Source organism: Myxine glutinosa, chromosome 6 (assembly GCF_964187855.1).
Source record: "Myxine glutinosa chromosome 6, kmMyxGlut1.1, whole genome shotgun sequence".
NCBI lineage: Eukaryota > Metazoa > Chordata > Myxini > Myxiniformes > Myxinidae > Myxine > Myxine glutinosa.
In genome coordinates, this window is record NC_136266.1 from 122,734,798 (window position 1) to 122,755,446 (window position 20,649).

A 20,649-nucleotide genomic window follows, 5' to 3' on the forward strand; every position below is an offset into this window, starting at 1 on the left:
TCGAAGGGCATGGCATATATAACTCGATGCGAAAAGCCCTCGGAAGGACTCGCGGAGGGAAGGACTTGAGAGTTGTCGATGGAGGTGCGCTGAGCGGTGCGGAGTTTATGAGAGGATTCTAAGGAGACGCGCTTGAAAAGGATCACCTGCGCTGTATGAACTTTGTTACGAGGGATACGTGGGCGCAGCCAGGGCATTGATAAATTGCTCACCAAGCGGTTCAGCCAAAGCGAGTGAACGCAGCTGAATAGTTACCAGCCACGCTAAGTCCGCCCCCTACTGTTCGCCCCGAGATAACCCTTTCCGTTCGAGCGACACGATACGCGGTCCTGCCTTCTCCTACCTCCATCTTCTCGGGACGTGCCGGGGACCGTGGAGAGCCGGACGGGGCCGATCCTGGACGACCAAGCCGGCGCGTTCGGCCTGAACAGCATCCTGCCCATCTGCAATCCCTGTGTGAGTGTGTATGTCAGACGGGCCCGTTGTCCTGGGGTATTAAGTATAAGACTGTATAAGGATTGCTCTGTGTCTCTTCCTCCTGTGCTGTAAATACGTGCGTAATAATTAAACCAATTTGTTCTTCCTTTTCTTTCCAATTCGATCGCCTTTGTGATTTCTCCATTGACTAAGCGTGGCACGAATAAGATCGCTCCAATCGGGTCTAGTAATTATAAATAGCGCGGATCATGTGTACGCAAACCGCTCAGCATATCACCATCACACGTGGTTCATGCGAGGCTTATTCCCTCGCTTCCAGGGCAGCGCTAGTACTTAGGTAACCGCGAATTTGGTCCCGAAACCCTATTTAGCGCTGTCTGGATGGGACGTATTAGGTCTCGGGTCACACCAGGTCATTAAAGACAAGGGGATTAACCCCCCTTGATAAGGGGAGAAGGCCGGCGGCAACAATATATACAGTGCATTCAGAAGGTATTCAGACCCCTTTACTTTTTTCACATTTTGTTATGTTGCAGCCTTATGCTGAAATCGTTTAAATTCATTTTTTACCTCATCAATCCACACTCAATACCCCATAATGACAAAGAAAAAACAGGATTTTAGAAAGTATTGCAAATTTATTAAAACGAAAAAACTGAAATATCACATAACAAAAGTATTCAGACCCTTAACTCTTTCCTTAGTTGAAGCACCTTTGGCAGCCATTACAGCCTCGTGTCTTCTTGGGTATGACGCAACAAGCTTTGCACACCTGGATTTGGGGATTTTCTGCCATTTTTCTCTGCAGATCCTCTCAAGCTCTGTCAGGTTGGATGGGGACCGTCGGTGGACAGCCATTTTCAGGTCTCTCCAGAGATGTTCGTTTGGGTTCAAGTCAGGGCTCTGGCTGGGCCACTCAATTACCTTCACAGAGTTGTCCCGAAGCCACTCCTGCGTTGTCTTGGCTGTGTGTTTTGGGCCATTGTCCTGTTGGAAGGTGAACGTTCGGCCCAGTCTAAGGTCCTGAGCACTCTGTTTCAGGTTTTCATGAAGGATATCTCTGTACTTTGCTCTGTTCATTGTTCCCTCAACCCTGACCAGTCCCCCAGTCCCTGCTGCTGAAAAACACCCCACAGCATGATGCTGCCACCACCATGCTTCACCGATGGGATGATATTGGGCAGGTGATAAGCAGTGCCTGGTTTCCTCCAGAAATGACGCTTAGAATTGAAGCCAAACAGTTTAATCTTGGTTTCATCAGACCACAGAATCTTCTTTCTCACAGTCTGAGAGTCCTTTAGGTGCTTTTTTACAAACTCCAAGCCGGCTTTCATGTGTCTTTCACTGAGGAGAGGCTGCCGTCTGGCCACTCTGCCATAAAGCCCAGATCGGTGGAATGTTGCAGTGATGGTTGTCCTTCTGGTAGTTTCTCCCATCTCCACACAGGATCTATGGAGCTCAGCCAGAGCGACCATCGGGTTATTGGTCACCTCTCTTACCAAGGCCCCTCTCCCCCGATTGCGCAGTTTGGCCGGGCGGCCAGCTCTAGGAAGAGTCCTGGTTGTTCCAAACTTCTTCCATTTAAGAATTATGGAGGCCACTGTGCTCTTGGGAACCTTCAATGCAGCAGATATTTTTTTGTAGGCTTCCCGAGATCTGTGCCTCGACACAGTCCTGTCTCTCAGCTCTGCAGGCAGTTCCTTCGACCTCATGGCTTGAGTTTTGCTCTCATATGCATTGTCAGCTGTGAGACCTTATGTAGACAGGTGTGTGCCTTTCCAAATCATGTCCAATTAATTGAATTTACCACAGGTGGACTCCAATCAAGGTGTAGAAACATCTCAAAGATGATCAAGAGAAATGGGAGGCACCTGAGCTAAATTTCAAGTGTCATAGCAAAGGGTCTGAATACTTATGTCAATGTGATATTGCACTTTTTCTTTTTTATAAATTCGCAAAACTTTCTAAAATGGTGTTTTCTCTTTGTCATTTTGAGGTATTGAGTGTGGATTGATGAGGTAAAAAATGAATTTAAACGATTTCAGCATAAGGTTGCAACATAATAAAATGTGAAAAAAGTGAAGGGGTCTGAATACTTTCTGAATGCACTGTATATACACTACCGGTCAAAAGTTTTAGAACACCTCAATTTTTCCAGTTTTTATTGAAATTTACGCAGTTTAATGTCTCGATGTACTCTGCAATTAAGCATAGAGCAAATAAACAATTGGAGATAAAAAAGAAATCATAGAATCATTTTGTTTAACAAAATTAAATTTAAATTTTTGACTCAGAAAAGTAGCCACCGTTAGCAGATATAACCGCCGAACACACTCGTGGGATTCTTTCTACAATGGAAATCAAATATTGTTCAGGAAGTTCTTCCCAACTCTGTTGCAGAAGTTCCCACAAATGTGTTGTACTTGTAGGTTGCTTTGCTTTCACCCTTCTTTCCAGTTCATCCCAAACCAGCTCGATGGGGTTTAAGTCTCGAGACTGTGCTGGCCATTCCATGATTTGAAGCCTACCGTCTTGTTCTTTTCCTTGAAGGTAGTTTTGACATAGCCTGGAGGTGTGTTTAAGGTCATTATCTTGCTGTAGGATGAACCTCTGACCAACTAGGCGTATACCAGAGGGTATTGTATGGCGCTGCAAAATGCTGTGGTAGCCCTTTTGGTTCAGGATGCCAGTCACTCTGTGCAAGTCGCCGACTCTGGATCCAGCAAAAGAGCCCCAGACCATCACGCTTCCTCCTCCATGTTTGACATTTACTTTCACACACTGAGGAACAATCTTTTTGCCTGCTCGACGGCATACAAAAACCCTGCGTGATGAACCAAAGATTTCAAATTTTGATTCATCGGTCCATAAGACCTTCTTCCAGTCTTCATTAGTCCACTTGCGGTGCTTCATGACACAGGCAAGCCTCTTTTACATATTTAGCCATCTTCGCAATGGCTTTCTTACTGCCACTCGACCTGTCAAACCTGCAGCTCGAAGTCTTCTCTTCACAGTTGAAACTGAGACTTGCTTACTTCGACCATTATTAAGCTGTGCTTGAAGGTGTTGTACTGTGAGCCACCGATCACACAAGCTGTTGACTCTCAGAAACTTGTCTTCTGATTTTGTTGTGGCTTTGGGTCTGCCAGACCTCTTCCTGTCAGAGTTTCCTCCAGTTTCCAATATACTACTTCCTGCAGTGCAATATTGTCCAAATAATGCTTCAGAGGGTGTAATAACAGTCTGCTCCAATACTGCTTTTATACAGATAGGGGCTTTGTAATCAAGTAATCAGCAGAGGTTGGGACACCTTTAGGAATTTTTTGCATCAACTTCCAAGGCTTAATTTACTTACATTGCTGCAGAACAGCTGTAAGTTGTTAACCCATTACTTGTTCCCTGAAGAAGGCCTTTTTTTTACAATATAACTGTGCAATTTACATTATTTTCCCGTTTTTGCTAACCTAAACTTTTTTTTTTTTTTTACCTCGAGCAGTTTACTGCTTACCTTTGTACCATTTCAGGTTATTCACTGGACTTGAATTGCTTAAATTTCAATAAAAACTGGAAAAATTGAGGTGTTCAAAAACTTTTGACCGGTAGTGTATGTGTGTGTGTATATATATATATATATATATATATAAATATATATATATATATTGTTGCGGATCTCAACGTTGGCCCCTTTTCCCCTTACCAAGGGGGGATTAGCCCCCTTGTCTGCGACTGACCGATGTGAGTCCTGAAGCTGCCCAGCTCCCTCCAGAGAGGCAGGTGAGCAACCTCGTTCGAGACCGCAGACAAGATGTTATTTGCCGAGTGGATTAGCAGCCGCGGCTCGAACCATTAACAGAACTAGACCCGATTATGAACGTTGGCCAAATCGCGCCACAGGTACTCATTGGGGAAATCACAAAGACGATCGGATGTGAGGAAACCAGAAGGTAAGGAAGAACAAATATTATTTATTACTAATTATATCTAAGTCAAAGAAACCAAGGGAGATGGAAGGAAACGAAAATAATTTACAGAAGAGGAAGAAGACACAGTGCAATACTAACTTATACAAGCTTACTTATACCCAGGACAAGACACACGAAACAAACTCACGTACACAAAAGGATGGATGAGGCCAGGCACAGATGACTGGAAGGGGAGGAAGGTTCGGCTGGACGCGGGAGGACGGCCGGGCCGGGAGTGAGCAGCCGCCGCCCCTCCTCAATCGTGTTCGCACGGCGGCGTTACTTCGCGAAAGCTCAAAGCTGCGGTGGTCAAAACTGCGGTGGTCTCAAAGCTGCGGTGGTCTCAAAGCTCATGCGTGCTTCATCTGCCGCATCTCCCGCATCATCCTGAAAAAGCTTGCGCGGGCGCTTTTATAACGCGCTTCCAGATCAATGCGCGCCACGCCCATGATGGTCTCTCATCAGCCCTGGTTGGCTGGTGGGGGCTCGCTGGCTCCACCTTTTGATGACGATGGGCGGGCAACGTCCTTGATATAGCTCCTCCCCCTTCTTCTCCGAGGCTTGACCACACCGTAATGGCGGCAAATGCAGTTGGAAATGGAGGCTTTGAGGGAATTTGAAAGAAAGGGGATCTATCTTATTGCAATTCGGTGCAATGCAGAGTCAACGAATGGGAAACAGAGCCTTAAACTACATAGAATAAGAAATAACTATTTAGAAGGGCATATGGTGGCCTACGTGTTTGCGATGGATTAACTAGGGGGACGACCTTTGACCTTTACACACAAAACTGAGGTATTTACAAGAATTACTACATTTACACAGGGTGACATTTTCTAAAAAAAACACAGGATTCTCAAATCCGCAACAATATATATATATATATATATATATATATATATGTATATATATATATATATATATATATATATATATATGTATATATGCACACACTGTATATACATATTATATGTTCAAGTGCCACTTAATAATGTTGTCGTGTTGTGGTGCTGTAGTTTACATTTTATTTCCGCATTGCAGTTACTGGTGCATGGCGTCACTACGCTGTCAACGAAGTAATGGGGCTCATTGGGGGAGGGGGTTTTCTACTTGGGTTGGGGAGGCGGGATGTCACGAGCAAATGGTCAACGTGATCAAAGTTTTTAATTTTTTACAAACCATTAAAGAAAATAAAACATTAAATTGATGATAAATCAGAAGCTCCACAGTAAAAAAGCAGCATTTGACCGCCAAGAAAAAGAAGATGGAATGCTAAAACTGACAAAAATATGCAGAATGTCAGAAAAAACTGAATTCCAGGCATGACTCTGACGTCATTTCGGTGAAGAGATGTAAGTAATGTAAAAACAGGAAATTAAAAGCTCGAGAAGTTAAAGAACAAGGACGCTTCGGCCAGATGAACTGAAAACGGACTTTGTGAAAGTTCATGGTAAGGAAATAATAATACGAATGTAAGGTAAGGTAAGGTAAATGTAAGGTAAGGAAATAAAGGGATCACTGACAATGGCGTGGATAATTCTGAAGATGTTGTTGCTTTTTTAACTTGAGCATTCAGCCCTCATTGATGAACAGCAGAACCGCCAATCCACTTAGAACAATATATTTAATGTGGTGGTTACCCTTGGTATACGAAGAAGGCTGTTCAGGTGTTACCATGCTAACTACATATGATCAATCTGTTTACAGTGCAAAAGCCACTCCAGACGACAACCACATTAAACTGGTGTCAAGAAGCCTTCAACAAGACCAGATCACTTGCTACCCACAGTCCAGGTAGGAATTTGGCCAGGATGCCGGCGATAACTCATTAACTCTTGTTTGACGTCCACCAACTAATGCTATGAGATGGGAAATCACTGGATCTTTTATAACGTCGACCAACTAATGGACACCGCAGGATGCTACATTAACTAATAATAAATACTACTATGTAGCGGTTCCCGTTGAATGTACACAATCGCCTTGCACCTGCCAGGACGCGGCCAGGGCGCGATCGCCATGCCGGGCTCGTCCGGACGGGCCCAGACGCGCCTCTCCTGGGCATGCCCGGACTCGCTGTTCCCGGGCACGCCCGAACCTCCCGGGCATGCCCGCTCTCGCCTTCCCAGGGCTCGCCCAGAGTGCCCGGGCACGCCCAGCCTCGACTTGCCAGGCCGCGTCCAGGACGCCCGGGCATGTCCAGACTCGCCTTTCCAGGGCTCGCCCAGAGCGTCCGGGCATGCCCGCTCTCGCCTTTCCAGGGCTCGCCCAGAGCGCTCGGGCACGCCCAGCCTCGACTTGCCAGGCTGCGTTCAGGACGCCCGGGCATGTCCAGACTCGCCTTTCCAGGACTCGCCCTTGACACCCGGGCATGCCCGGTCTCGGTTTTCCCGGGCAAACGCCCCGGCATAAATGTGTATATATATTGCTGCCCGATAAACGGGCTTGTCAGAATACCTGAGCTGTTTTGTTTCATTAAAGCAACTCGGACGAATTCCGTCTTTGGTCGCGTCAATTCTTTCGACTCGCGTTGGAGCGCAGCTCCTTCACTGGTGACCTACCGACATGGACACGACAGTGACTCTTAAACTGCCTACCTTCTGGGAGGCTCACGCGGCTGTTTGGTTCGCTCAGGCGGACGCCCAGTTCGCCCTGCGAGGCATCACCGCGGACGACACCCGCTTCCACCACGTCGTGGCAGCGCTCGGTTCCGCCACCGCGGCCCGCGCCCTGAGCCTCCTCGAGCACCCGCCGGCTGCTGACAAGTATGACGCGCTGAAGACGCTCCTCCTCGACGCTTTCGCCCTCTCACCGGCAGCACGCGCACAGCACCTGCTCGACCTGCCCGAGCTCGGCGACACGCGCCCGTCCGAGCGCATGGACTATATGCTCTCGTTGCTCGGTGAGCACTCTCCGGATTTTCTGTTCCGCGAGCTGTTCCTTCGCCAGCTGCCTCACCCGGTACACCTCGCCCTGGCTGGCACGTCGATCACCGATCCCCGCGCCCTCGCCAGGGAAGCCGATAAGATCTCCTCGGTGGCCCAACACATCGGCGCGGCTACCTGGAGCCTGCCGCCGTCTGAGGCGACGCCCACGATGCCCGAGCGCCCTGCACAGTTGGAGGCCGAACTGCCGGTGCAACTGGCGGCCGCCACGCCACGCCAACCGCTTCCGACACGATGGACCTGGGCCTCCACCTGACCAGGCGTGGTGTTATTACCATGCCAGGTTCGGACACAAGGCTCAGACGTGCCGACCCCCGTGCACTTTCGGCAAGTCGGGAAACGGCCGGGCCGGCGTTCATTCCCAGCCATGAGCGCCGGCCACTCGGGCAACTTGCTTTTTATTCGGGACAAAGCGTCCGGGCGGCGTTTCCTTTGTGACACCGGCACCCAACTGAGCGTCATACCCGCCTCTGAGCAGGACAGGCGGGACGCCGTTTGCGGCCCCTCTTTGGTCGCTGCTAATGGCTCGGCCATACGCACTTTCGGCCCACGCAACGTCACCCTCTGCTTCGGCAGCCAGTGCTTTCAGTGGACCTTTGTGACCGCCTGCGTCCCCATGGCTTTGCTGGGCGCCGACTTCCTCTGCGCGCACGGGCTGCTGGTCGACGTCAAACGACGTCGCCTTGTCCACGCCGAGACCTTCAGCTCCCTGGCGTGCACGATGAGCAGCTCCACGCCGACCGAACTGGCGTGCGCCCTCCCGACGGCGAACCAGTTCGCTCGCCTGCTCACGGAATTCCCGGCCCTCACGCGGCCGATGTTTTTGGCCGTCGCAGTGCGGCATGGGATAGAGCACCACATACCCACTACGGGCCCGCCGGTCTACGCCAGGGCCCGCCACCTCGACCCGGCCAAGCTCGCCATGGCAAAGGCCGAGTTCGACTCGTTGGAGCACCTCGGCATCGTGCGGCGCTCCAATAGCACGTGGGCCTCACCACTGCACATCGTGCCAAAGCCGGGGGGCGGATGGCGCCCGTGTGGCGACTACCGCCACCTCAACGACGCTACCACCCCCGACAGGTACCCGATCCAGCACATCCAGGACTTTTCCACCCGTTTGGCGGGACGGGTCATATTTTCCAAAATTGACCTGATACGGGGATACCACCAGGTACCTGTCCGGGCGGCCGACGTTCTGAAGACGGCCGTCATCACGCCGTTCGGCCTGTTCGAATTTTTTAGGATGCCGTTTGGCCTCAAGAACGCGGCCCAGGCGTTCCAGCGCTTAATGGATGGCGTGCTGCGCGACCTCCCATTTCTTTTCGTCTATCTGGACGACATCCTCGTCGCCAGCACGTCCCGAGCCGAGCACCTCCTCCACCTCCGAACACTGTTCGGTCGCCTCAGCGAGCACGGCTTAATTGTCAACCCGGCCAAATGCCACTTCGGCACGACGACCGTTGACTTTTTGGGCCACCGCATCACCAAGACCGGGGCCGTGCCGCTGCCGACCAAGGTCGAGGCCATCACCACGTTCCCGCGTCCCCGTTCCATCAAGGCCCTACAAGAGTTCCTCAGCATGGTGAATTTTGATCACCGATTTGTGCCCCGCGCTGCTCAGCTCATGCGGCCCCTTTACGAGGCCCTCCGGGGCAAGCCGGCCAAGCATGACATCGTTTGGACCGCGGCCATGGACGCGGCCTTCGCGAGCGCAAAACGGGCCCTCACCGACGCAACGCTGCTGGCTCACCCGGTGCTCAACGCGCCCATCGCCCTCACTACGGACGCCTCCAACTACGCGGTGGGCGCCGTCCATGAACAATGGGTGGACGGGGTTTGGCAGCCACTCGCTTTTTTCAGCCGGCAACTCCGGCCGAACGAGTTAAAATACAGCACGTTCGACCGCGAGCTGCTCGGTCTATTCCTGGCCGTTCGCCATTTCCGACACCTCCTGGAGGGCCGCCCGTTCACGGCTTTCGTCGACCACAAGCCGTTGGTCTACGCAATGGCCAAAGTCACGGAGCCGTGGTCGGCCTGCCAGCAGCGCCACCTCTCCGCCGTGTCGGAATTCACCACGGACATCCGGCATGTCGCCGGCAAAGACAACGCCGTGGCCGACTGTCTTTCTCGGGCCAGCGCGAACGCGGTCCACCTCGGAGTGGACTTCGCGCTCATGGCGGCCGACCAGACCACCGACACCTCGGTGCAGGCCCTCCGGGCGGCGGACACGGGCCTCCGCCTGGCCGACATCCCCTTCGCGGGCACCGTCCTGCTCTGCGACGTCTCCCAGGGCCAGCCTCGCCCCATCGTGCCTGTTTCCTGGCAGCGCTGCATCTTCGCCTCCATCCACGGCCTTTCTCACCCGGGCCGGAAAGCTTCTCAGAAGCTGGTGTCGGCGCGTTTCGTCTGGCACGGCCTTCGATGGAACGTCCGCGACTGGGCCAATGCCTGTACGGCCTGCCAGCGGGCCAAGGTCCACCGCCACACCCAGGCCCCGCTGGCACCTTTCACCGTGCCTGCACAGCGTTTCGACCACGTCCACGTGGACCTGGTGGGTCCCCTGCCCCATCGCGGGGGTTCACCCACCTGCTCACCATGGTGGACATTACCACCAGGTGGCCGGAGGCCGTGCACCTCACCTCCACCACCACCGCCGACGTGGCGCAGGCGTTCATCGCCACCTGGGTCGCGCGCTTCGGCGCACCGGCGGACATCTCGTCCGACCGCGGCCCACAGTTCACGTCCGAACTTTGGGGCGCGGTCGCCCGCTTGTTGGGGGTCACGCTGCACCGCACCACGGCCTACCACCCCCAAGCCAACGGATTGTGCGAGCGGTTTCACCGCTCCATGAAGGCCGCACTCATGGCCGGCCTTCAGGACGGCGGTTGGACCGACCGGCTGCCGTGGGTCCTTTTGGGCCTCTGCACGGCCCCCAAGGAGGACCTCCGGGTGTCCGCCGCCGAGCTCGTCTATGGCCAGCCGCTCCGCGTCCCGGGCGAGTTCATGCCCGACGCTACCAGTCCCTGGTCCGCCGCACACCAGCGCTCGGACCTCCAGGAGGCCGCCCGACGATTTGCCCCCGTGCCAACGTCCCGCCACGGTGGCCCCCAGTCCTACGTCCCCCCGGCGCTTCGCACAGCGGAGTACGTCTTTGTGCGTCATGACGCGCACCGGGGGCCACTCCGGCCGCCATACGACGGGCCCTTCCGGGTCCTGCGACGGGGCGACAAGTCCTTCGTCGTCGACGTCGGCGGCCGGTCCGACCGGATCTCTGTGGACCGCCTCAAACCGGCGCACGTGGACGTCGACCGACCACCACGGTTGGCCCTTCCTCCGCGGCGAGGCCGCCCCCGTCCACAGTTCCCCCCGCTCGACCACCCACCACCAGATCGGACCCCCCCCCCCCACGACCCTCCAGGGGTCGCTTCGGCCGGGTCATCCGGACCCCCCTTAAATTGACCCTGCCGGTGCAGGTCGATTCTGGAGGGGCGTGTGTAGCGGTTCCCGCTGAATGTACACAATCGCCTTGCACCTGCCAGGACGCGGCCAGGGCGCGATCGCCATGCCGGGCTCGTCCGGACGGGCCCAGACGCGCCTCTCCTGGGCATGCCTGGACTTGCTGTTCCCGGGCATGCCCGAACCTCCCGGGCACGCCCGGTCTCGTCTTTCCCGGGCATGCCCGCTCTCGCCTTTCCAGCGCTCGCCCAGAGCGCCCGGGCACGCCCAGCCTCGACTTGCCAGGCCGCGTCCAGGACGCCCGGGCATGTCCAGACTCGCCTTTCCAGGGCTCGCCCAGAGCGTCCGGGCATGCCCGCTCTCGCCTTTCCAGGGCTCGCCCAGAGCGCTCAGGCACGCCCAGCCTCGACTTGCCAGGCCGCGTTCAGGACGCCCGGGCATGTTCAGACTCGCCTTTCCAGGACTCGCCCTTGACACCCGGGCATGCCCGGTCTCGGTTTTCCCGGGCAAACGCCCCGGCATAAATGTGTATATATATTGCTGCCCGATAAACGGGCTTGTCAGAATACCTGAGCTGTTTTGTTTCATTAAAGCAACTCGGACGAATTCCGTCTTTGGTCGCGTCAATTCTTTCAACTCGCGTTGGAGCGCAGCTCCTTCAACTACATTAAATAGACGCTATACCAACTGCTGTTCCTTACCGGACTACAGACAAGGATGACCGAATTTGATGGAAAACATGAAAAGTCATATTCTATCTGTGTAGTAACATCAGTGGCTATCAATTAGCATACTTAGGCTTAGGTCAAAAATATAACATGTTATCATAAGTCATAGGACTTTTTGAACTTCCTTTTCAAAAAAATTGGATTTTTAAAAGGGCCCCTCCTACCCTTCCTCCATACAATCCTTCAAACTCCATCCTTCCACCATCAATACATCATCAACACATTAATAAGGCATCTGCACACTAGCTGAGAGAACAAAATAAGATCACCTGCGACGAATCATGTATAATCCAGTTTTATCGGAGGCTGCCGCGCTCGCTCTACGCGGCTGTCGATGACGCAATTTTCGTAAAACAAAATTTGTTTCGGGCTGTCTATTTTCAAGTGTGCACCCATTGGTCAGACAGCTGCTGGACCCCACCCTCATTTGCCACTTCACTCCACCCACAATGGCACCCAGCCGAAATTATGTGGATGCGCCATCTTGGTTTTCTGGTGGCCTAAGACTTCAGGCATGTATTAGCCTCTGTTGATCATACACTGCCTGGGTTTGTTGTGTTAGATTTCTATTGGCTTTGTTTGGGTCAAGTGTTACAATGAGGGACCCCAAAATACTGTATCTAATCAATGTCGATTAAAAATGAATGGCAAAATTTAATCAAGCCCATCAGCACGTACAGTACGGTACACACATCCCTAAGAAAATTGGACTTCCGCTTCCAGTTCCTCCGGTGAGGAAGAGCGCCCTTCGATTTCTCCACGTCATCAAAGTTGAGTACTTTCCCATTCGTGTCTTTGTCAAATTTCCACTGGTTATTTTACTGTGTATGTGTTACTGTGTGTTTCTAGTTAGGTCCTGGTTTGTAATTCGTGCAAACTTGTGTGTAATTAGTCGTTTTGTGTTCGTACCGCGTGCGCGGCCTGCACGGCTTGGTCCCCCGAGGCTTCCATCCTCCCACAGGTATTTTGTTTTTTCTTTGATTTTCTTTTCTCCTCCTACCTCCCCCGAACATCTTACCCTTTGTGTAAAGTTTTTAATACAAAAAAAAAATTACTTTGTTATTTCCTTCTCTTCTCTTGGGCCCCGCCCACGGCCACGTGCTTGTTGTCTCACCCGGCCCCCTTTTTCTCCTTTTTCTTCTGCCTCTCCAGCCCATACTCACCTTTTCCATTCTAGTTTCCACCATACTCATTCAACCCTTTCTCCTTTCTCAGATCTACGGCCTCACTTCAGGGACATTTCCCAAATTGTTCTTCACGGTTTTTTTCAATATTATTTAAATATGTTTAAACTTTCCCCTGCAGTGTTTTATTCAGTGGTATATTACAACTTTATTCAATGGTATATTACAACATGCTGTTTTTCTTCCTACTTAAAAGGCTTTTTTCAATTTCCTCATTAAATCATTCCATTTCTAAAAAAAAATCAATCTCTTACAGTTCTTCCTTTCTACATTCTCTAAACTCACCTTCATTCCATTCCTCCTCTATCGTTTTCAAACGGATCTCTGACTTGAAAATCACAATAAATTCAGTTTGTATGAAATGTTAGTTTGTCATTAATTGTACACTTTCTAAACTTCCCCCTCACCCCTCCCCTCCTAAACTCCCCCATCACCCCTCCCCTCCTAAACTTCCCGCTCATCCCTCCCTTTCAATTCTCCTCCGTCGCCCCTCCCCTCATAAACTCCCACCTCACCCCTCCCCTCCTAAACACCATCCCTCACCCCTCCCCTTCAAAATTCCCCCCTCACTCCCCCCCTTAAATACTCCCCCCACCCCTCCCCTTCTAATCTCACCCCCCCTCCCCCATCCATCTTTCTCCAATTCTCCCCTCTCCCCCCTACTCCTCAAAGTTGCCTCCACCCCACTTCCTCTCCCTTCCATCTCATACCTCCACCTCCTCGAACCTTCTACTTTGCTGTGTCACTCCTCAAACAACACCTCACTGTGCCTCATCCCATCACCATCAACCCTTTTGCCCTTCTCATCCTTCCCTTTCTCCTAGCTCTTCTGCAGTCTCTGAGACACTATCAACAGCGCTCCCTATCCCCCCCTCTCACTCCTCATCTTACCCTACCCCTCAGCTCCCCTGTTCTGTACACGGTGCACCCCTCCCCCTTCCTTAAAAGTATGGACCTCAAACATCTGGGGCCTTCGCTCAAACCTGATTGATCTTTACATGCAGGTTGCTTCTGACAAATCAGACATAATCTGCTTAACAGAAACTTTCCTCCTTCAAGATGTCTCTGATTTCTTTATATATCTTCCTGGTAACTCCCTCATCAGGTATGATAGACCTGAGCCTCGTCCTAGTGGTGGGGTTGCTATCTTTATCTTATCAAAACCTTTTTCTTTTTCTGTTCTTCATTAATGATCTCTCCAATTCTCTGGAAAATCCTCTCTATCTCTTTGCTGATGACTCCACTCTCTACTGTTCCATATCTCAACCCTCAGATTGGCAGGCAGCAGCCTCTTCACTCTCTACAGACCTGTACAATATCACAAACTGGTCAAGCAAGTGGAACATGTCTTTCAATCCTGACAAATCTCACTCTCACTTTGTCTCTCCGAAAAGACCATCTGGACAACCCTCCCATCTACTTTCTCAACAATCCTCTTGAAGAAGTTCTGTCACTCAAGCTTTTGAGTCTCAATATCTGCCTTGATCTTTCCTGGGAAAACCACATTTCCAAGCTGGCCTCCAAAGCCAGTCACCGTCTGGGCATTCTCCATTGTGCAAAGTCCTTTCTAGGCACTTCTGAGCTCCTCACCACATACAAAGCTTTCATCCACAGCTCAACGGAATACTGCTCTCCACTCTGGGCTGGTGCTCCTGCCTCACACCTAGCTTGGCTTCACACAGGTGAAACCAAAGCATTCAGAATCATTGGTATCTCCCATAATGAAGCTGATTCTGAGGGCCTTTCTCTCTCAAACAGTCTTAGTTGGTGGTCTTTCTGTCCTCTGCCGACTCCTCTCCGGCCTAGCTCCCCCAGCTATGCATGTGCTCTGCCCCCCAAATATTCCTGCAGGACGCAAAAGATCTGCCAGCAACCCTCTTCTGGTGAAATTGCCAAAATCAAGACTCTCTGCTCAGCTTCACTCTTTCATTCCTCTTTTCTCCTGCCTGTGGATCAAGCTCCCACACTTTCTTCAATCCCTCTCCTCCCTCCAGTTCTTTAAAACAGCTGTTCACCACCATTTCTTATCTTCCCCCATCCAAAACCTTGATGTTTTCTACTGCCGTTAACACACCCCAAATCTGCCTCTTTCAATCCCCAGCTTCTTTCCTGACATTCCTGGAAGTGTTCATTTGCTTTATACCGTGTACCCCTCCCACCTCCCCCAGCCATCCCCCTTCCACAGATCGACCGACGGCCACAGATCTACCGAACAACATAACTACTGTTATTGTGCTTGTGTGCTTCCCTCTCCCTCCCTCTCTTGTCTCCTGCTCCCTTCATTCTATGTTTTATGTGGGTGTGCATGTTTTCATTTTCAATGTGTTAGCTCTTACAGGAGCCTTGATTCTGTATACCAAAAAAAAAAAAAATAGTGTTACGTAATTTTTGAACGGCACCATATTGGGGTTAAGCAATCAATGCCCGTGTGCCAAATTGGCTTGTTCTGATATAACCGTGGCGGTGGCTGAAATGGATGAGAGGTGTTGAGATCATTTTTTAATAGTGCATTAAATGTGTTTCCCAATCGTGCTGTTTATCTTTTAAGAGCGCTTTAAATCATAAAGGACAAACAGCAGGCATGACTAACTAATGTAATGTGTTAAATAAGGTGGTGTAAAAGACGCTGCATCAACTGTGATAAACTTCCAAAATGTTATTTATCTGTGACCTTTAAATCTTTATTAGCCTGTCCTACGCACAACGGGAGATGGGGTTTTGCAATCACTTTTGTCTGTCCGTGTGTCTGTCTGTGTCTGTCCGGGCCATAACTATTTTTTGCCATTTCAGCTTTTGTCATCAAATTTTCAGCAAAGTTTTATTATGAGAACTAGCGTGACTCGACATGCCTCACCACACGTCGTTTCAGAGGGGTAGGCATCTTTGACCATTTCTGGGTCTTTTGGGTCTTCATGGTGTTTTGGGTCTTCAGGGCCATTTGGGTCTTCAGGGTCTTTTGGATCCTCTGGGCCTTTAAGGGTGTTTTGGGTCTTTGAGGTGTTTTTGGGTCTTCAGGGTCTTTTGGGTCTTTGGTGTCTTCAGGGTCTTTTGGGTCTGCAGAGTCTTCTTTGGCTTTTTGAGGGTGTTTTGGGTCTTCGGGGTGTTTTGGGTATTCGGGGTGTTTTGGGTATTCGGGGTGTTTTGGGTATTCAGGGTGTTTTGGGTCTTCGGGGCATTTTGCATCTTCGGGGCATTTTGGGTCTTCGGGTCATTTTGGGTCTTCGGGGCATTTTGGGTCTTCGTGATCTTTTGGGTGTTCAGGGTGTTTTGGGTCTTCGGGGTGTTTTTGGTCTTCGGGGTGTTTTGGGTCTTCAGGGTGTTTTGGGTCTTCGGGGTGTTTTGGGTCTTCGGGGTGTTTTGGGTCTTCGGGGTGTTTTGGGTCTTTGTGGTCTTTTGGGTCTTCGGGGTGTTTTGGGTCTTCTAGGGTGTTTTGGGTCTTCTAGGGTGTTTTGGGTCTTCGGGGTGTTTTGGGTCTTCGGGGTGTTTTGGGTTTTCGGGGTGTTTTGGGTCTTCGTGGTCTTTTGGGTCTTCAGGGTGTTTTGGGTCTTCGGGGTGTTTTGGGTCCTCGGGGTGTTTTGGGTCTTCAGGGTATTTGGGGGTCATCAGGGTATGTTGGATCTTTGGGGGTCTTCAGGGTATTTTGGGTCTTCAGGTGTCTTGGTAGTTTGAAGGGTCTTGGGGGAATTAAAGGGTCGTCAAAGGTCTGAGGGGTCCTAGCAGTCGTAACGCAATTAAGAGGGTTAATTAAGAGGGTGGTAATTTTTTTTGAAGAAGAAGAAGACGTTTTTGTCGCATATAAACATACATACATACATACGTACATACATAGCAAACCATATACGTTTGCTCTATTATAATAAAGATACGGACAAGACAAATTAATAATTTTGTCATAAAGTCAAAAGTCAGTGTCACCTAAAATCTTCAATTTTAATCCAATTGCCCTAAAATTTTATGAATTTGTATATTGGGACACTGAAATATATTTTTTTGAATACAAAGTCGAGGCTCGTGTAAGAGCTAACACTTGGAATGCAAATACATAAACAGAGACACAGAAAACATATAATTAAGGGAGCAGGAGACAAGAGGGGGAGAGAGTTGGAAACACACAAGCACAACAACAGTCGAGAGCAAGGACAACGGAAGATTTGTGGGAGGGAGGGAGACGGAAGTGGGTGAGGAGAGGGAGGGTGGGAGGTGGGGAGTACACGGTATAAAACAAATGGACACTACTGGGACTTTTAGGAAAGAAGTCAGAATTTGAAAAAGGTGGATTTGGGGTGGATTAACGGTTGTAGAAAAGATCAAGGTTTTGGATGGGGGAAGATAAGAGATGGTGGTGAACAGCTGTTTTAAAGAGCTGGATGGTGGAGTGGGATGGAAGAGAGTGAGGGAGTTTGATCCAGAGGCTGAAGAAAAGAGGCATGAAAGAGTGAAGGTGAGCAGAGAGTCTTTATTTTGGCAGTTTAACCATAAGAGGGTTGCTGGCAGATCTTGTGCGTCTTATATGAAAATTTGGGGGACAGAACACAGACTGAGCAGGGTGAGGGAGCTCGGCCAGAAAGGAGTCGGTAGAAGACAGAAAGACCACCAACCTGCCTGCGGTGAGAAAGAGAAAGGCCTTCAGAATCAGCTTCATCGCGGGAGATTCCAATGATTCTGAAAGCTTTGGTTTCAACCGCGTGAAGCCGAGTACGGTGTGAGGCAGCGGCACCAGCCCAGAGCGGAGAGCATTATTCCATTGAGCTGCAGATGAAAGGCTTATATGTGGTGCGGAGCTCAGAAGTGCCAAGGAAGGACTTCCCATGACGGAGGCTGCCCAGTCGGGGACTGGCTTTGGAGGCCAGCTTGGAAATGTGGTTTTCCCAGGAAAGATCTTGGCAGATAGTGAGACCCAAAAGCTTGAGTGACAGAACTTGGAGAGGATTGTTCATAAAGTAGATGGGAGGGTTTTCCAGACGGTCTTTTCGGACAGACAAAGTGAGAGTGTGAGAGTTGTCAGGATTTAAAGACATGTTCCACTTGTTTGACTAGTTTGTGATTTTGTCCAGGTCTGCAGAGAGTGAGGAGGCTGCAGACTGCCGATCTGAGGGTTGATGTATGGAGCTGAGATTGTCTGTTTGTTTGTTTGTCTCGTATGTTTGTCTCGTTGTTTGTTTGTCTCGTTGTTTGTTTGTCTCTTTGTTTGTTTGTTTAGTTGTTTGTATGTTTGTCTGTCTGTTTGTTTGTTTGACTGTTTATTTATTTGTCTGTTTGTATGTTTGTCTGTTTGTTTGTTTCTATGATTGTTTGTTTGTTTGTTACTCTCGCCAGGGAGTAATGCATTTGATCGTGTGCGTCCATGTGTGTGTGTGTGCGTATGTGTGTTCGTATGTTCGTTTGTTCGTGTGTTTGTGAACAAGATATCTGGAAAAGTTCTGAACGGATTTGGATATTATTATTCAGCTCAGGATATTATTCCGGATCCAGGAATTTTTTTGGGGAATTTTTTGGGGATTTTTTTTCTTCTGTTTTACTGCATTAAAGCGTTTATTGTTATTAGTCCCCTACCGGTGTACACCGGAGGGGACGATAGGTTTGCACGCCGTCCCTCCGTCCGTCAGTCCGTCAGTCTGTCAGTCCGTCAGTCCATCACGCAAAGAACAGTTTTCCGGAATGTTTTTCTAAACGCTTAATGCTAATGATTTCAAACTTGGCACATGGTTTCCTCATGATAAGTTACAGATCAAGTTCGAACTTCACGACGTTTCGATCATTTTTGACAAAGTTATGGCACTTTGAACTTTGGGAATTCTGATAATTCTGATGATCCTTAACTCAGTGCCATTTGAAGTTTTAATTTCCTTTAAAAACCAATTTCTCTGCAATAATTGGACCGATTGAGATCAAATTTTCACCGTAGGAGGGACTCGGTCTGTAGAATATTTTAATGGCAATTATGACGTCACATGTCACGTGGTTCGGCCGCCATATTGTTTTTCGTAAAAACACGAAAACCTCTTTTTCTCTGCAACGGCTGAACAGATCGAGGCCAAACTTTGCAGGCAGAATCGCATACCCATGACGAACAAAAAAGTCAGCGAGCATGACGTCATGCGTCACATGGTTTCAGAGTTATGACGTTTTTAAGCATGAACCTTTAAAACCGAGCTCCCTCATTTTTGATCCAATCGAGGGGAAACTTCACAAATCTGTTCAGCACGTCAGTCTACTAAAATGTCGTTTTGGAATTTGCGATAGGGCACGTGGTTTGGCAGATATCGTTAATTAAACGAAATAAAAAAATGGATATCTCTTGAATCGCCAGTACCTCAGACCGTGAGTTGGTAATCATCTATCTTCTATCTATAATTCCAGTAATCTCTGTGTGTATGTTTGTATGTTTGTATGTTTGTATGTTTGTATGTTTGTATGTTTGTCTGTGACCGCTGTTTCTCGACAACCACGGGTCCGATATACTTGAAACTTGCCAGGTATATTGCTGGGGACCTGAGGATGTGCCTTTTCAAGGTTTCATATTAATCGGACAAGTAGTTACCGAGCTATGGCGATTTCTTTACCAAACTCCGCAAGCCGTTCGCTTTGGACCAAACCATTTCATGTAAATAGAGGGGGGGGGGGGGGATTGTCACCGTACTCGCAAGCCGTTCGCTTTGGACCAAACCATTTCATGTAAATAGAGGGGGGGATTGTCACCGTACTCGCAAGCCGTTCGCTTTGGACCAAACCATTTCATGTAAATAGAGGGGGGGGGGGATTGTCACCGTACTCGCAAGCCGTTCGCTTTGGACCAAACCATTTCATGTAAATAGAGGGGGGGGGGATATAATTTTAGATATCTATCTATAATTCCAGTAATCTCTGTGTGTGTGTATGCGACCGCTGTTTCTCGACAACTACCGGTCCGATATACTTTAAACTTGCCAGGTATATTGCTGGGGACCCGAGGATGTGCCTTTTCAAGGTTTCATATTAATCGGACAATTACTTACCGAGCTATGTCCAAAAAACGATTCAACCAATCAGAGAGCAGCGAGCTATCGCGTGTGCCGAACGTGGCGAACACACTCTGCCTCGGACGGCACATTTGAGAGCGTATTCATTTATTTCACGTTGGCAAACTATGTTGGCGTTAAACTATGTTTTAAAACTAATTAAAACTACTTTGCGATTCATCGTAACTGCGATTCGTAACTGTCGTTCGCTTTGGCTTTGCGAATGGACCAAACCATTTCATGTAAATAGAGGGGGGGGATTGTCACTGTACTCGCAAGCCGTTCGCTTTGGACCAAACCATTTCATGTAAATAGAGGGGGGGGATATAATTTTAGATATAGATATAGTACGGGCATGCCCTAGTATATATAGTACGGGCATGCCCTAGTCTATCTATAATTCCAGTAATCTCTGTGTGTGTGTCTGTGTGTGTGTCTGTGTGTTTGTTTGTCTGTGACCGCTGTTTCTCGACAACCACGGGTCCGATATACTTGAAACTTGCCAGGTATATTGCTGGGGACCTGAGGATGTGCCTTTTCAAGGTTTCATATTAATCGGACAAGTAGTTACCGAGCTATTAGTAAAAGTAACGCAAGCTGTTCGCTTTGGCTTTGCGAATGGACCAAACCATTTCATGTAAATAGAGGGGTGGGGGGGGGTTCTGTGGTCGTTACTGCCACATGGTTTCAAAGTATTTTTTTGTTGTTGTTGTTTGCACGCATGTTTTTTTGCACCCACGTACGGGCACGCCCTAGTTTATATAATTCACACAGTGCAATACGTGCAGGCCGCTGCACGGAGCGGCCTTGCGGGCTTATCAACGAGGCGAGGCGTGACACACGTGTCTCAGCATACCTCAGATCAAGTTTAAAAACCAGCATCAACCGTGCATAAATTTGCATATTCGATCATTTTTGACAAAGTTATGGCACTTTGA

At 49.7% G+C, this 20,649-nt stretch overlaps 1 protein-coding gene across 10 annotated transcripts in view; it reads left to right on the forward strand.

The window, feature by feature from the left end:
- Positions 1-5,785: 5,785 nt before the first annotated feature.
- LOC137430249 (phosphatidylinositol-3,5-bisphosphate 3-phosphatase MTMR3) overlaps positions 5,786-20,649 on the forward strand; it is a 105,573-nt gene continuing 90,709 nt past the window's right edge. For 8 of the 10 annotated variants that reach the window (XR_013623855.1, XR_013623856.1, XM_068120972.2 and 5 more), the window contains exon 1: positions 6,061-6,194. Coding sequence is in view for 6 of the 10 variants with exons in the window: in XM_068120972.2 (XP_067977073.1) it covers positions 6,076-6,194 (119 nt within the window). In the remaining 4 variants the exon portion in view is untranslated. Of the gene's footprint in view, positions 5,851-6,060; positions 6,195-20,649 lie in introns of those variants that run through there. The other 2 variants (XM_078780451.1, XM_068120976.2) reach the window with 2 other exon arrangements.